Genomic DNA, 17,827 nt, shown 5'->3' with positions numbered 1-17,827 from the left:
TTGAAACGCGAAGCTGAGCGGACATGACTGATGAGACGGGGGTGTTTGTGGTGTGTGTGCAGGAGAGTGCCAAAGCTGCCCTGAGGACGAAGGACTGCCAAACGACTGACCGCACGACACAGACAGAACACACCGGCCCCGAGGTGAGCTATAGACAAGCACGTGCACACACACACACACACACACACACACACACACACACACACACACACACACACACACACACACACACACACACACACACACACACACACACACACACACACACACACACACACACACACACACACACACACACACACACACACAGAAAGGCACCTGCAACATGAAGATGTGGCCATTATTTGAAAAGAGTACACCTCTCTTAATACGGATAGATCATGTTATTTTTCTCTTCTGTTCTCTTCTTCCTTCTTCCTCTCCATCCATTCCCTCTACTGCAATATTGCTTTTAATTTTTAACAAGCAACCTTTATATGCTGAAACAGAACAGGCCATCAATTTTCCTCTCTCTGCTACCTTTACATTCTCTGGGTCCTTTTTTTCCGATGTTATCCCCCTTGAGTGCATTCCCTTTATTTGTCTCATCATTGATTCCCTCACCTCCCTTCCGGCCGTCCTTCCTTCCTTTCTTCCTTTCTTTCTTCCTTCACTATCTTAAATTTTTCCTTGCTTTCTTCCTTTCCTTTCTCCCTCTCTTCCTTCCTACCTTCCCATCCTGCTTTCTCTCCTTTTCCTCCTTTTTTCTCTTCTTTGCTTCAATATGGTGGCACATCTCGCTTTGCACCTGCAGAAGCTTTAAGGAATAGAATAGTTGCTTCTAATCCATCGGGTTGTACCTATTTATCTCAAAATAGATACAGTTCTGACATTGATATTGTTGGCCACTCGCTCACCAGTGTCCGAGGGGGGGGGGGGGGGGGGGGGGGGGCTGCCATGAACACAACCCCCTCCCTCTCAGATGACATGGCCTCTTTGGCTGCGCTAGGGGCTGACAGTTTGGGAGCGCAGTGGACTTAATGGATGACTGTCTAAAAATGGCCACCTATTACGGAAACGGTAGCGAAAGTTTGGGGGTTTGTGTCCCTTGCTTCCTTTGTGATTTATTTAATTATTTTATTTAATTTATCTTTTCAAGTCGTTCTGTCATCATCTCTGCTTCTGGACGATGCAGTCCTTTCTCTGTGTTATCGCTGCCATGCCTAAAGATGACAGGAAATACCTTCAAGGGGCTAAAGCTTTGTCATTGTGTAGGAGAACAGATACACTGATCTTGTATAGTGTGCATGTTCACACACACACACACACACACACACACACACACACACACACACACACACACACACACACACACACACACACACACACACACACACACACACACACACACACACAGGCACACAGGCACACACACATGCTTTCCATACATAAAAGGAAGTGCATTATGCCCACATGCCCTAGGGATAATAGAGTTAGATTTTGAGCATAAAATCGTACCCACTCACGCTAAGAATTAAAACTGTCAAACAAAACATCGACTTGATTGCAAACTACACAATTTTTTACAACCACAGCTGTTTTCTATTTTATCTGCTAATATTGCTTCTATTGATTTAGTGCACAAACAGTTTTTTTTACTTATGACAGTGACAATAAAATCCAACCTTTTTAAGCAGTTTTTACCCTTTTGAGATATTGAGTATAAGTTCCACTCTCCGTATTTGAATACATGTTGCTCCCAGAAAGGAATTGAGGTCGATAGATTTTTCTTTTCTTGATTTTGTCTTGAGATGAATCACTTATCTAGCCTCACTCATTGTTTCTCAGCACTTCATCTCCTTCACTTGCCTGTGACTATAGTTATTCGTAAAGCCTGTTTGTCTTTTTCTTTTCTTTTTTACACCATCTCCCATACACCATCTCCCACTAGTTATGGAATGGACTTTAGTCTCTCTCATACACATACTCAAACGGACACACAGACACACGCACTCTATTAGTTCTTAAAATATCTCCCTGGCGCCTTTACTGCCTAATGCACTTTTTTTCCCCCGAATACAGATTGAAATGGCTTCGAGTAATTGCTAGTTTGCTAGTTTGGAGACTAATGCAAGAAAATTCATGGGTTTGTCCTCTCCTGCTCTCTCTATCACTCTCCCACAGACAAACGCACACACCTTCTCTCGCTATGTCTCTCCGTTCCCCGCTCTCCCGAAGCCATTAGTCTTGTATTATATCATCAATAAAGCTCCTTTTGAACGTGTCCGGGTACGTTTTGTCAAATAGGTCCCATTTAGGATGCAGACAGTATAATTCACCCATTATTGGGTGTTTCTGTGTGTGGCTCTGTGTGGCCATGTCTCAGACAGCATTAATCTCTTATTATTTACCTTGTTGCTCTTAAGAGCTCTGGCATTCAGTTCTTAAATTGAACTTTCTTGGCCTGAGTTGGTAAACTATTTGCCAACCGCTTTTGCCTCTCATTCAGTCTAATGTGTCCAGTGTACTTACCGGTGTGTATGTAGGTATGTACAGTATGTATGACTTTTTTGTTCGGTCTGCAATTTTGGAGAATATCTGAATAATTTCCAGTAATCTAGTAGCCGGGCAACTAGCTGCAGGCTCATGTTTTTTTTGCTCTGAGTAATAAGAAAACAATACAATGACTATACTCAGTGCCCTATTGGATGGCTGACACTAATGACTCAAATGTTTCGTTGCTCTGATTGGCTTTAGGTCTATCCAATTGCATACAGAGGCATTTTGCTCTACGCCTGTTGATAACGCCCCTTAAAAATCAAAACAGGATCCCAGAGGTTCCAGACTAATACACATTTGCAAATTGGTCTGGCCCTGTCTGGCTAGTAATCTAGATAAATTCAGTTTCATTCTTTAAAACTTAACTACGTACTTCAGCCAAAGACATGATGCGGTGTCTGGAGCCAATATTCCTCCATTCTAATTGGCTAGAGTAGATCGACAGCAGTCTCTCCTTAACAGTTGAAACTCCAAGCGCTGAGAGAGTGATAACGACGAGCCCCAACCTGTAACGGCCAAGCTGCAAACGGTTCTGGAAGCCGCCGACACAACCACACTGATCGAACCGCACTCATTACAGTCCGCCAGCGATACTGGCCCCTAATCAGCGTTATTTACCGGACACTGTGATTACAAAGACCGCAGGGACACAGAGAGGGAGAGGGGTTTGGGGGACAGGGTAACCTTGCCTTCACCACAGCTCCGTGATTAGAAAGCCGGGGCTGTGGTCGCACCGTATGGCGTTGCTATTTATTGTAGGACCAGTCCGCGGCTATCTATTCCTCCTTATGCTCCGTTCCCCTGAGTGGATGTGCCGTTAATTAGAGGAGCAGCTGGCTGTCCGTTAGCACCGAGCCGCTAGCGGCGCAGGTGACTTTACTCAGCAGTAGCTTACAGCGTGAGTGGCCTGGTTTTTAGCCCACCTCCCTCTCTCTCCCTCTATTTCTATATCACTCTCTCTTGCAGCACAGACCTATATAGGTTACCCCAGTCCCGTGCTTTGAGGACAGTCCGCTATAGTGACGGAAAGTGTGTCTACAAGTGGGGCAGCTATTTCTACCGCTTCTACCGTTTCAGGAGGTCAACCCACGCCCACCATCATAGCCACCACCCAACACACGCACCCAAACGTGCACACTAACGCAAGCGCGCACGGATGCGAGTGTGTTTAAACAAACCCATTCCCCTTTCTATTTTTTTTGGAGCATCTTCCTCCTTTCCCAAGTCCTACTGCGGCTTTTCATGTCTTCCTCAAAGTACACAAAGTCAGCCCTCCAGAAGTTTGGGTGCTTCTCTTCTCTCACCCTCTGTCTTATATCTTCTTTTCTCTCTTCTTCTCTTCTCTCTTCTCCTCTCCTCTCCTTCTCATATCATCATCTCTTCTCTTCTCTCTCCTCCTTTTCTCGCCTCCTCTCTTCTCTCTTCTTCCCTTCTCCTCGTCTCTTCTCCTATCATCATCTCTCTTATCCTTGTCTCTTCTCCTCTCCTCTTCTCCTCTCCTCTTCTCTTCTGCTCGTCTCTACTATCATCATCTCTCTTATCCTTGTCTCTCCTCTCCTCCTCTTCAGAAACGCACTAGGGACAAGCCTGTCCTGCTTTCCCCACGTTCAGATCGCCCATCTTGAGCACCGCTTTTTATTAGCAAGAACACTTTCGAAAGACCACAAATCTCATTACCCTGGCCTTGTTGTGACTTTGGCTGGTGCAGAAAAGGCAAAGTGGAGAGGAAGTGTTTACTAATTGGTCAAGGTCTTATTTCCTTTGGTAAACACATAAAACTATTTTAACTATTTTCCGACTATTCTTTATTCTTAACCCAACAGAGTTTCCGCAAGAAACCAAGGCATAATTTTAAACTCCTTGTGCTTTATTATAAGGTTTCTGAATCCTCAAAAGACCAGTCTTATCTTTTGAGCAAAAAATGGGAGAGAGAGAGAGAGAGAGAGAGAGAGAGAGAGAGAGAGAGAGAGAGAGAGAGAGAGAGAGAGAGAGAGAGAGAGAGAGAGAGAGAGAGAGAGAGAGAGAGAGAGAGAGAGAGAGAGAGAGAGAGAGAGAATAATACATATGAGAGAGAGAGAGAACACAGATGGGGTTTGTTTCTTTGTCTCTTTCTACCTTATTTCTCCTCAATCTTTTTCTGCTCCTGTGATTGTGTGCATCGATTGATTCTGTGCCAAGTTTTTCAACACCAACGCCTTGATTCGTCTTCCTACGAGTTGACAACTTGTTAGTAGAGCAAGCTCTGAGAACAGGGGTGTTTTATCATGTGGATATTTGTACACACACACACACACACACACACACACACACACCCACACACACACACACACACACACACACACACACACACACAAGGCCTCTGGGTGCCTTTCCTCAATTCCACTTTTTCTTTTATTAGTGTAAATAATACAAGTTAGGTGTTACAAATGGTTGCTTGGCTAAATAAACAGACAAACTCACTGCCCTGGTGCTCCTGCTAGCATATCCGTGACCCTAAGAATACACAACATTTACTGTATTAATCTCATAACAAATCTTGTTCAGTACCACAAACCCCAGTGTGTGTATGTGTACATGGATGTGCACGCATGCATACATGGATATGCATGCGTGTGCAGTTAGCGGACATGTTCCCTTCAGTGGCAAGGATACACACACAGCCTTTGACACGGTTACGCAAGTCCAAACTGCCAAATTTGGGTGCTATACAAACATCTGCAGAGGTCCGCGAGAACCTCACTCACGTCGGTTTATTAGATTAACTATAAATTGGCCTTAAATGCATGCATCTCTCACAAAATTGTGAAAATTGTAGGTCATTTTCTGTTCACTAATTGGGTCAGTTCTATATTGAATTCAGTTCACACAGACTGAATGCTCACTTTAGTCTGTGTTAAGTGGGATTCAAGTTTTTTTTCCCCATTCAGTTCAGAACCCAGTGGATTATTTTTTGCTCTAAATAATGAGGATGCATTTTTTAAAGGGGGTAGGATAAAGATTTTGAATGATCATTCTCACAATGTTTTCATAATAAAGGTTTGATACCCATTGCCATCTCCTAACGGCCTCCTATAATGTGATAAGGGCTTTATGGAAATAGCTCTTATGGGTCATCCGTTATCCTTTGAATGGCACAAAATGGAATTGAAAAAACTCAAAGACCATGGCACATGTAAGACTGATTACCTTTGCTCTACTTTGTTATACCAGTAATGCCCAGCAGTATTTTCACTGAATGCGTCACCCACCGGTATTCACTTGATTGCTAAACTGGGTTAGGAAGAGGCAAAAAACACAGACTAATGTCAAGCATTGTTTGAAAAACACTTAAGCTGACAGGGGCTTGTATATATATATACATATATATAGTGTGTATATTTTTAAACAAGTCAGAACTAATGGCTCAAAGGCCGTTGGGGTTCAGAATCTGCCTGCAGTCTTGCTCTCTGTGCATTGGCAGCAGCAGAATGCAGTTGTTGCGGAACTGACATGTGTTAGCATAGCCGTGGCTAGCCTTATGCAGGGGCCGCACACTTTTATGAAGACCATTTGTTGAAGCTTTATATAGCTTGGCTGCAGGGCAGGGAAAGCCTGCATCAATATGTATGATGACATAGATCATGTGAATGTGTCTCGTCTGTGCTTTTCATAGCTGCACTCTCCTCCACTGTGGATGAACGAGAAAGAGGGCTTGAGGCAGAGACAGGAAGTTAGAGAGAGAGAGAGTGAGAGAGAAGGAATGACTGTGTGTTGCTGGTAGCAACTATGTGGGCCCTGTAAACTGGATTACTTTCTGCCCTGGCTGAAGAGAGAAGAGTGTCACTTTTTCGCCCTACTTAGCTCTGTATTCTTGGACCTCTGTCGTTTCTGTTGCAGTAGTATCTCTGTCCTTTTTTTTTAATGTCTTTTTCAACTGCCCAAACCATAACCAATCTTTTTTCGGTACTTTTTTTTTTTTACCTCCAAAATATGTGTTTGGTTCTTATTAATCCCCTGGCTGCTCTGCGCTGAGCTTTCATTCACCCCTCAACCCGCCATCTTCATATCTCTTTTCCCCTCCCTGATCTCCCGCCTCTCCTTCCCCCCCCCATGCTCTCTATCTTCATGTCCCCAATTCTCAATCCTTTCTTTTTCTCTCCCTTTTTACTGTCACTCTTTTCTTATCCATCTTTCTTGTCCTGCTTTTTCTTCTCTTCTGCCGTCACTCTGTGCTTCTTTCCCCACATCTTTCGCCTCATCTTTCTGTCATCGCTCTTCCATGACCCTTTTCCTCTTTTTCGCAATAGGTCAGAGCTCCCTCATTGTTAATATTACAGCTCCTTACATGTCTCTGCTCTCCTCTGCTCTGCCCTACCCTCTCCTCTCTCCTCTTCGAACCCATGATGCAGTGCGTTAGGACCTCTGTTCAGAACTCTGCGTCTGCCCATAACTTGTGTACTTGTGTGTGCATGCGTTTCCTTGTAAGCATTTTTTAATACAAGCGCGTGTGTGTGTGTGTGTGTGTTTGTTGGTGTGTTTGTGCGCGTCCATAGTGTGTTTTGTATTGGCACATGAAAAAGTGAAAAGGCAGCCATATTTTATTCATCATCATCAATTTTTCCTTATCCCACACCCCAGAATGATTTATCTCTCACATGCCGAACCACGGAGAAGAATCTTGAAAGACTATGCTAGTCACGTGGCTAATGCTTGGCGCGCTCGTTTGAATCCGTCTGATGAATGACTGATCACTTCAAGGGTTGTCTGCTGTCTGGAACACACTGTCAAATGTGTTGAGGTATTTTATTTATATATATTTATATGACTTCTTCTCACCGTATCTAACAATACTCTGTGTCTCTTCATCCCCTTTCTGTCTCCTCATTGGTCGCCCCGTGTGTGTCGCTGTATGTTCTGTTTCCAGGGCAGCAAGGCGCACGCTGGCACATCTTTGTCGTCAAGGAGACAGATGAGTGAGTGTCTCTGTTATGGCACCTGACTTGACCCGCCTGTAGTGGTGGTCCTGTGGATCAGTCTGCAGGGGGTCTTCAGAGCGATGCTTGGTTATCATGCATGGCTCCTCCACCCAATTGACTGCACTCACACTGACTGTGTGACTTCACATGTTCCAATCACTCAAGTGATTGGAAGGATTTCTTCCATTTATGAAGTTTTATTCGAAATTGAGTACAGAACGATCCCCTTAGTTGTGGTTGACATTCTAATAATGTCCTAAGTCAGTTACTTTATTACTAATTCTTTAATCTAGGACTATTATGTGTAACTTCCTTCATAAAAATAACCGGCAGACATCATATTTAAATGGTCTTCAATCAAGGGGAATGTAAGACTGGATTGTCAGAGTTGTATGAGCACTACTGCAGAGTGAGCAGTAGAAACACAGGCTGGTGTGAGCCATGTATGAGCATGTCAAGTCTCTGAGCATGAGTGGGCCCCTCTATTTGTAATGTCGTCTTTTCCTGTATCCTAGCCAGGAATGCTGCCTACCTCTGCACCTATCCCCATGCGACTTGACCCTCCAGAAATGATAACCTCAATTATGTTTCTGATCTTGTTGCGTTTACAGAACAGATATCGTTCGCATTGTATTTGTTATTCATTAGTTGCGTTGTTCTCTATTTTCATCCATTTTACTGTGATTATGTTTCCAATAATATAAAACGACGTAATATAATTTTAGATGTATTTAGTATATAAACTGTACAGATCCTTAAAGTTGACTAATGTATCTTAAATACACAGCAAAAACAATTTACGATTACAATATATACAGTGCGAACCAGCAAAGCGTTTGACCAACTATAGATTTGGCTATGGTTATTTTTGGATGTGTGTAAGAGATGCTCGTTTCCTCACCTGATTTACCCTTTCTGTGGTACACAGCAGAAAAACAACCATTGATCTAGACATGAAATATGAAGGACCCCAAGAACACACTTTACCTCCTTCCCCTTTCCAAGTAGCAGAGCGTTCAACCGACGAGTTCAGTGTGTGTTTTCTCTGCTGTATGATAGCCTGCTCAGTGCACCCCATTGCTAGTGGTTGCTATTACAGAGCTTTTCTGATGGATTATACACTTATTCGAACATTAAAAGATCATAGAGAAGGTTCATGCCCCAACATTGCTTTTGGCGTGTCATAAAGTGTTCAATTCGAGTACTGATTGTTTTGTGTTTAGTTCCAGTGCTGGTCGCTATATGCTTCTTTCCAACACTGGCAGTTTTAGTTCAAATACGATCTAACTTCTCTCAAAAGCGATGTTCTGTGTTAGAATGAGCATGGTTCTAGTTCCCCTAGAGCAGCATCCATCCCTCCTTCTGTTTGCATTTAAAAACTCAACCCCTTCCACTGGACTCTTTACTGTCACCTTTAACCCCGACTGTCACAGCCCCTCGCATCCTCCTCTAGTGCCTCTGTGACCTGTGACCGAGTAACGGGCTACTCATATAGACGGGTGTGCTCATACACACACCTGTAAACACACACACGCACACACACAGACACACACACACACACACACACACACACACCACACACACACACACGCCCACACACACACACACACACACACACACACACACGCACACACACAGACACACACACACACACACACCACACACACACACACGCCCACACACACACACACACACACACACACACACACACACGCATACAGACACACATGCATACAGACACACACGCACGCACACACACTTTATGTGACACATATATGTGTCACATAATATATATATATATATATATATATATATATATATATATATATTGGGAGAGAGTTGAAAGAGTGCAGGTAGTAATCCTGCGGTCCACTCCATGCTGGAGCCAAATTGTCCCCAATAACCAACCCGCACTGCCAGTCAAAAACGACTGCAGTGTGTGTGTGTGTGTGTCTCTCTCTCCTTTGTGCACATTTGTGTGTGTCTCGTGTGTGTGTTTGTGTGTGCATACGTGTGTAGCTCCCGCACCCTGGCTGGCAGCCAGAACACTTATCTAACTGTGATCCCAGCGCTGCTCGCTGTGACTTCTAATTATAGCCTGAGCAACTCAAACGCGCACACACACACACACACACACACACGCGCACATACACACACACACACAGCCCTAGCTGGTGGATGCTCTCCTGCCTCTCCCATTCACACTAATGAGGCAGCCCCTCCCCCCGCGGTTGTCTCTCCCACCGGGACCAGGACCCGCTCCCCTCGACCGCCTCCCTTCTGAGCTGGAGAGAGAGAGAGAGAGAGAGAGAGAGAGAGAGAGAGAGAGAGAGAGAGAGAGAGAGAGAGAGAGAGAGAGAGAGAGAGAGAGAGAGAGAGAGAGAGAGAGAGAGAGAGAGAGAGAGAGAGAGAGAGAGAGAGAGAGAGAGAGAGAGAGAGAGAGAGAGAGAGAGGGGCATCAGCGAGGTGGAGATAAGGAAAAAGAGCAGGAGAAAGAGCAAGGTGCATCGAGAGAGAGATAGAAAGTGGGGTGCATAGAGAACAAGAGAGAGAGGGTGAATGATGTGATGGATAGATGTGGTGATGTGTGGGACAGACAACATGAGGGCCAGGCAGAGCAGAGAGGACCAGAGTGGAGGAGAGGGGTTTGGGGGTAGGGGTTCGATGTGGGGGGGGGGGGGGGGGGGGTGAAAGGGGCTGCCGTAGGGGAGCAAAGGAGATGACAGAGGAGAGAGAGATGGAGTACCGAGACGCTGCCAAGAGATGGAGAGACTGAGGCAAGGGGGGGAGGCGGGGGCGAGGTAGGAGGCTTGCGTTGGCTTGTGGCGACAACTTGGAAGGAGAGGAGAGGGTTGGTGTTTGTTCTGTTTACTTATTAAAAAACCCAACACACCTCAGATATTGTTTTGGTTTGCACCTAGCCCTTTTTTTGGCTTAGCTCTTTTTTTTATTCAGTGAGCTCTTTCTTTTGTCTTCATTGTTGACAAAATGTGATGCTAGCATGGCACGAAGATTTCTCCCAAGCCGAATAATTCCTGCATCACCTTAAAAAATGTTTAAACTTTTAAGTACACGGTCAACGATTCAAGTATCAGCCACTTCATTACAACCAGTCAGACAAGTTCCCTGCAGTAAAGCATTGCAGTGCGCGAGGCCGCAATGTCGAACACACTTACTTTTCTCCAAAAGCTCCCTCAGAAACTTTTATTAAGACGGTGCCACCTCTGCCACCAGCCCTGCTCCCTGTCCCATTTAACGCTGACCAAACAGAACACACAGAAGGGGACAGAATAGGGCCAGAAGGGCCCACTGTGTGAGGCGCAGTGGGCCGTCCTCCCCAGCTTCCCCCCCCGGCGGCCCCGGGGGCCACGCAGGTTAGGGGGGGGGGGGCTGAGCAGTCACCAGAAGGTATGTGGGTGTGCGATGATGTGTGTCTGTGTGTGTGTGTGTGTGATTGTTTCTGTGTCTGTGTGATAAGATCCGTGGCCCCGTGAACGACTTTCTCTCCCCGCGGGCAGGGCAGCGCGAGGCAGGGAGGCGAGCACCTAACTGGGCCCAGATGGCACCAACAGACAGACAGACAGACAGGGGGCGGGACGGGGGGCAGAGAGGGCACGCAAACCTCTTAATAACCGAGTCCCTCGCCGACGACACTGAGTGTATAGCTTGGGGAGGGGTTGGGGGGAGGATGAGAAGAATATGAAAGGGAAGGTGAGGTCGGGCGGAAGTCATGGAGATGGGGAGATGATAAACAAACACAGATGGAGGGATCAGGAGGAAGGGCGAGGGAGAGAGAGAGGAAAAGATGGAGGAGGAGTAATGATATACCAGAATACAGGGCTTCACTGAGTGGAGGGAAAACGTGACTCGCGGCAGCAAGAGGTGGAATATCCTTGCGGGGAACTGTAAGTGAGAGATGGCTAATAGAGAAGTGATAGGGGAGAGATAAACATGGTCCTTCGGCATTGAAATGTACTGCACTGTATGTTTCTTGATGGTTTTTTTAATAGTAATACAATCTGCAAAGGTTGAAAACACAGAGGAAAAAAGATTCATGAATATAGAGTTGGACCGACTGCAAATACTGTGGTGCGAGGTCTTCAACGAGCTTGGGAGCTGACCCATAACTGGTTTTATCATAGCGACTTGAGCCCTCATTCTGGCCCAACAGCTCTCCCCTACCTTTCACGGTTCATAATGTATTTTTTCCTTTCAATTACGACTCCTGCTCTCTGGAACCTTTCTGTTGGTTCCCATTTGTCGTCTGCCTCTCTCTGGCCCTCACATTCACTATCAACGACCATATTTGTGGCTTAAACATGGGTTTATGGTGTGGTGGTTTGGCATTATTAGGAGCTCAGTTTAATTGCAAAAGTGTGTCCGTATGTAGTCATTCGTGAATGCATTTGTGTGTGTGTGTGTGTGTGTGTGTGTGTGTGTGTGTGTGTGTGTGTGTGTGTGTGTGTGTGTGTGTGTGTGTGTGTGTGTGTGTGTGTGTGTGTGTGTGTGTGTGTGTGTGTGTGTGTGTGTGTGTGCTTGTGTGTGTGCTTGTGCGTTTGCTTCTTTAACATGTCTCGCGGCAATCCAGGCCATTAAACTGCAGTTTTGACTTGGACTCGTCTTGGTAATTTCCTTTTCCCCTATATTTCTCTAAGGGCAAACATGTCCCTCTGCACTCCTTTTCCAGGATCCATTCCCCTCACTTTGATGCTACACCCAGCTCAGCTGTGCCTGATGTAACTTGATTGGCTGTTGTAACTTTTGTTATACCTACCTCAAAGCCAAGCTTTGAAACGCATGCATTATTAAAGTTGTGCAGCCAACAGATCCTAAGCCCCTACTCAGAATGCCTTGGATCACAAACCACCAGTAGGCACACGAGCAAGTCCTCACTTTGTCATTGCCATGCTGTCTGCACTGCTCAGTTTCTTCAGGGCTTCGAGACACCTGACATGTACATAGCAACAACAGCACCAGAGGTCACAAAGAGCAACGTAGGAAGAGCCGGGAGGGGTTCAGTTGCCTTGACTGCAAGTAGATCCAGACCAGCGAAACCACTATGAAACGCAGTGACGTTGGGCCAGGGGGTTTCACAGCAGCCGTTCGTCACGTAACTCCACAACACCGAGTGAAAAGGCCTAATCAGTTGGTAAAGGGCTTCCATGACCCTACATTTACAAAGCATCGGAAGAACTACCAACAGCCCTAGGCGTTAAAACCCCTCAGCGACCCGCCATTCTAACACGAGTCACTTTCACACCGTTCACAAGGGCAGTTAGCCGCTCTGATGACCAGCGTGGCAGTCAGACACAGCCTTCAGATGTTGACCGTGTCTAATCCTCCCAGACCTGACTCACCGGGCCCCAAACCCACGTCGGTTTGGCTCAGTACTCCTCCTCTGTTCTTTCATCTTCCCGCCCTCTCTTTCCTCCGCGTCTCCTCTCCCGTTCCCCGCTTCCTTGTCCAGACCTCCCACAGTGCTGGCTCTCTCTGCCCCGCTGTTCTCCTCCAGCCGACCTCCAATCCCCCGGCTCCTGTCGCCTCTGGTTTCCCAGAATGCACTTCACTACAACAGGCTGGATTGGAATGGAAGTTTTAAATCAAAGTCGGCGTGTGTGTGTGTGTGTGTGTGTGTGTGTGTGTGTGTGTGTGTGTGTGTGTGTGTGTGTGTGTGTGTGTGTGTGTGTGTGTGTGTGTGTGTGTGTGTGTGTGTGTGTGTGTGTTTTCTTCTTTATGTCACATCTTTAGTGCCTTTAAATGTCTGCTTTTTTAACTGTTGTGTGTGCGTGAGTGCAATGGCATTCGAACCCCTCAATCTTGTTTGGTGTGTGTTGTGTTATGGTATGAAACCGTGTTTTATGTGAGTGCATTGCTGATGCATGCATAAATCAAAACATACACACATTTTCAAACACTTTATTCATTTGCTATCTTCTTTTGTTATGTTTTCTCCAAAATAACAAACCTATTCCATATTATATGGAATACTATATGATGGTATATGGTACCATCATGTGTTATATCATGCCTTTCTGCTTCTCCAGTATGTATTTGGCTTGTTTTCAGGATGGTCCACATCATGTGCCCGGATCTGTCGGCACACATAACCGTTCCCCTCCATGTCAGTGTCAATGTGTCAGTCTGCTTCTCCCCTCCCCTCCCCCTTGGTCTGTATTCATGTCCATGTTCATGTCGACATGCAATGCAAGTAGTAAAGCCTGACAATTTCACCTTAACATCTTCATTTGTAATGTTGTCTTGTCTCATTTTCTTTTCTTGTCTTTCCATACATCCATTCATCCATCCCTCCCTCCATCCATCCACACATGTCTCACTCTGTCTGTGCTGGAAGCAGTGAGCGGCATGTGGTGAAAGGAGACCAACAGGTAGGGTGCTGCTGTCTTATTCAGGTCATGCTACAAACCAAATACTGGGATTAGTAACACAAATAGTTTCCTCATTGAAGCACATCCTTTTCTAAAACCGCTTAATTAATAAAGCAGGTAGGGGTTTTAGGCCTGACCTTGCTCCAGGATGCTTATATGTAGACCCTGGGAATCATGGTTTGGTCAAGACCCTTATGGCTGGGAGTCAAAACACCCTGACCATTGGACTATCCTGCCCTTTTCTGATGCCAGAAAGCAATTATTAAACAACGTAATACATCTGGGAAATATGAGGAAAAGTACAACAGGAGTCTTTCATTTTGAGTACTAGTTTGAATAGTAAGACTTCATCTTTTGGTGAAATGACTAAGCATTTTATTTTATCAGGAAAACCAGTTCCTTGCTATGTGAGTTAGGGGTACACGTGACTCCACTCTGCTCAGTGGGGTTCACGCTGGTAGCTTCTCCTCACAGATAAGTCTGCCTGTCCCCAAAGGGCCGAGCAGAGACGCCTGGCCCAGGTTTATGTATGCATCTGTAATCAATGAATCGCTTCGTCTATCCATCCATCACTGCTAACCCAATCATATCATAACGGCTAGGGGAATGATTTACATCTGCTGGGGTTAATATGCACTTATGGGCACATTATACCAGCATATCATTATTCTCTTGCTGTGTTGTTTTTTTAATTGCCTTTTCTTTTGCCCCTCTGCTGTTGTTTTAATCTGCAATATTTAACCTATGTTCAATTACATTCACCAAATTAAATTGTATGACACAAAATGGCATAATGAGAAACATTCAGCTATTTCAGTTATCAGTTAATCAAGCAGTGGTTCAAGTGGGTCAGTATGCCCACTCTATCCACTGTCTTCACAGCCCCTCTGGAGCTAAATACTCGAATCAAGAGCAAGCAATCCGATCTACCCATTGCTGTAAAAAATTAACACTATTTATTATTAAAATATATAATTGTTTGTGTGCGTGCCTGTACGTCCATGTGTGTGTCCATGTGTGTGTCCAAGTGTGTGTGTGTGTGTGTGTGTGTGTGTGTGTACGTGTGTGTACATGTGTGTGTGTGTGTAATAAAGATATGGCTGTTGGCAGCAGGGACGTCTAAAGGTCATTGTGGTGAGTGCTGTGAGTGTTGAATTGAGAGTTTTTTCCACTAACTAAATGTCATGCTCAGAGACGGGGCTATCAAACTGTCCTGGAATTTAATTCTTATTTTGTTTTGGACACAAGAGAGACTTCTCATGACATCGGGATACTTCAACATTGTTCAATTAGAAAAAAGGTTGGCTTATGTACGCTGTTCCTAGAAGTAACTAAAACGCTATGTTTTTTTATTCGTATTTATTAATATATTCTAGATCTATTCTAAATACACAGTTTGGTTCGGTGTTGTTAACATCTCTAAAATGAACAATAGTCAACCTCCAATAAATGGGAAGATGCATTTAATCTTACTCAGTAAAAGTCAGTCAAGCATAACCTAATCCATTAACGGCGTCATTAACAAACACGATCACACGAAACTCAGAACTCAATACAGAATAATAGCATCAACAGTCAATCCAGGCCCTTTATATTGAGATTCAGTCCAAGAGCTTTTTATTGAGGTTGTTGTTATATTGAGATTAATAGGCTGCTCAAAGCACACTTGGACAGTGATATCAGCTACACTGGTTGACCTTTTTAAAGTTGCAACACACATACACTCACGCAGACACTGCAACACACACACAGACTTGTTCTCTCCCAAGCATGCATGTGCGCACACATGCACGCACACAAGCACGCACACAAGCACGCACGTACTTTGCACACACACCCACACACCCACATATTACCCACCCACTTATCACCCCAATATGATTGTTTAAAGAGATGGGAATTGTAAGGCCTATATGATCCATATAAACCACTATATATAAATACAATTTTAATAATTGCGTACTGAAAATGAAGACTTGAGGATCAACCATAGAGAGGTGTTTTCTTGCCCGCTTGAGCGATGGTCGGAACATGCGCGTGTGTGCATGTATTGTGTGGACACCGGTGTTGGTGCCCTGTGTCTGCGTGGGTTTTGGCCGGCGTCCATGTGGGCCTGCACTTGTGGGCTGGAGCATCTGCCTGTCCAATTGGCTGTTTTGTGATTCCATGCATGCAAGACAGGACGTGCTTGTGTGCAAACAACAAGTGTACGTCTGCGTCTGCGTACACGTGTGTATGTGCACAAGAGAGCGAGGGAGAGGCAGAGAGAGCAGCAGAGGAAGCAGCCGGCGGTGTCTCAGGATGCGAAGGGGTCTCAAGGGGGGAGAGACATGAGATTATCCTCTGAGCACCAAGAGGAGGATACTTAAACACTGACTGAGCCTTCCTCTTGGTTCCAGGGAGGGGGAGAGAGAGAAGGGAAGAGAGAGGGGGAGAGAGAGAGTTAAGATTTAAAGAGAGAGATAGATTCGGGCAGGGCCTCAAAGTGCCAGCCACAGTCTGTTTACTCCAGCACATTGTTGCTTGGAGACGTCGTGATCGTTCTCTGCAAATGAGTGGCAGGTAGGTGTCCACCATACCAACATTTGAGACCCTGTATAGTTGTATTAATGATTAACTAAGTGAGGGAATGATTGAAGAAGAAATAATAATGAAGGAGGGAAGGATGGATGAACCGACAGGCTGGTGGATAAATGTATCTTATCTCATCAATTTTAAGGAGGCCCCAAGGTCGTTGGTGACGGATACTTTTGTGGCTTGTGCAACTCTTCTGCAGAGTCTTCTTTAAAGTTCTTTGAGGTATTGTGCTTTATTGCTAGTAATTGGGAAAAGGAAAACACTGGGGCCAGCCAAAAGCTGCCCACAAAATTAAGGGAGCGCCACAACATTCCCCTAATTAAGTCGCTTATTTCTCTTGAAATTTCTTCTTTCAATTGTTCCTTCTCTGTGTGTGTGTGTATAGGCATATGGGTGTGTGTTATATCTCTGTGTGTACTCTATCTTTGCGTGTGTGTGTGTCTGCATGTGTGACCCTACGTGTGTGCACAAACACTTAACACACCTTTTATGCTAACTTTTACCATGCCAAGACATAACAGCGGGGAACAAAAGTACAATTCCAGCCGTTGCGCAAATTTTCTCGGAGGAGACTGCATTATTGTTAAACACTGTGCCAGTAGTCCGAGGGGCGCAATAAAGGCTGAGATGTCTTTTATTGGCTCCATGCTGGCACAAACAGGCCTTAATGCAATGGTTTTACTTTAGTGGTGGATGTTTCTGCATGCTGATGACCTTAATGCGTCACTGGCGGTAGGATGCCTGTGCGCGCATATATATGTCAGTAGACAGGCGTTCCTTGTTATGGAGCGTCCGGTTAATTAGAGCAGGTAGATGGCAATTAGCGCGCAAGGAAGATATGCGACTGGGTGGGGGGAACCAAAGTGCATTTAAATAGAAGGAAAGTGGCGGCACATATGTTGCTTCCCCTGGAGAATAATCCAGTGAGTTTCCATGCTACTACTTATACATGCAGAGAAGCGCAGTAGACACACACACACACACAAACACACACACACACACACACACACACACACACACACACACACACACACACACACACACACACACCCTCCCACACATGGACAAATGCATGCACGCGCACACAACCTCACATGCACACAAACTGGTGTCTGCCAACAGAACATTGAAGGCAGCAGTAATGGAATGCATTAATCTTAGTTATTACACCATGGGGCAGCACTATGCTTCCTGACTAATACTCGTTATCAAAGTACAGTCAAGTCAAGTAACGAGCCTATTCCCTCCGATTTCCTTAGAGTTGAAGCCTTTGAAAAGGGGGCACATGGTGTTGTAACCTCCTTACAATGAAGGGTTGATGGGGGTGCCTGGTCAAAGCTAAATTGAGGTTTGGGAATAGAAATGTAATTG

General features: G+C 45.2%; 1 protein-coding gene across 2 annotated transcripts in view; it reads left to right on the top strand.

Moving 5' to 3' along the window:
• Positions 1-17,534, top strand: part of ccser1 (coiled-coil serine-rich protein 1) — a 72,008-nt gene extending 54,474 nt beyond the window's left edge. Inside the window, exons 10-11 of one of the 2 annotated variants that reach the window (XM_060054679.1) lie at positions 63-143; positions 13,849-17,534. In XM_060054679.1, coding sequence (XP_059910662.1) covers positions 63-143; positions 13,849-13,851 — 84 coding nt within the window. In that variant the 3' untranslated portion in view covers positions 13,852-17,534. Of the gene's footprint in view, positions 1-62; positions 144-7,441; positions 9,085-13,848 lie in introns of those variants that run through there. The other variant, XM_060054678.1, reaches the window with a different exon arrangement.
• Positions 17,535-17,827: the final 293 nt, after the last annotated feature.

This window comes from Gadus macrocephalus, chromosome 6 (assembly GCF_031168955.1).
Source record: "Gadus macrocephalus chromosome 6, ASM3116895v1".
NCBI classification, from domain to species: Eukaryota; Metazoa; Chordata; class Actinopteri; order Gadiformes; family Gadidae; genus Gadus; species Gadus macrocephalus.
This window is presented reverse-complemented; position numbering and strand designations above follow the sequence as displayed.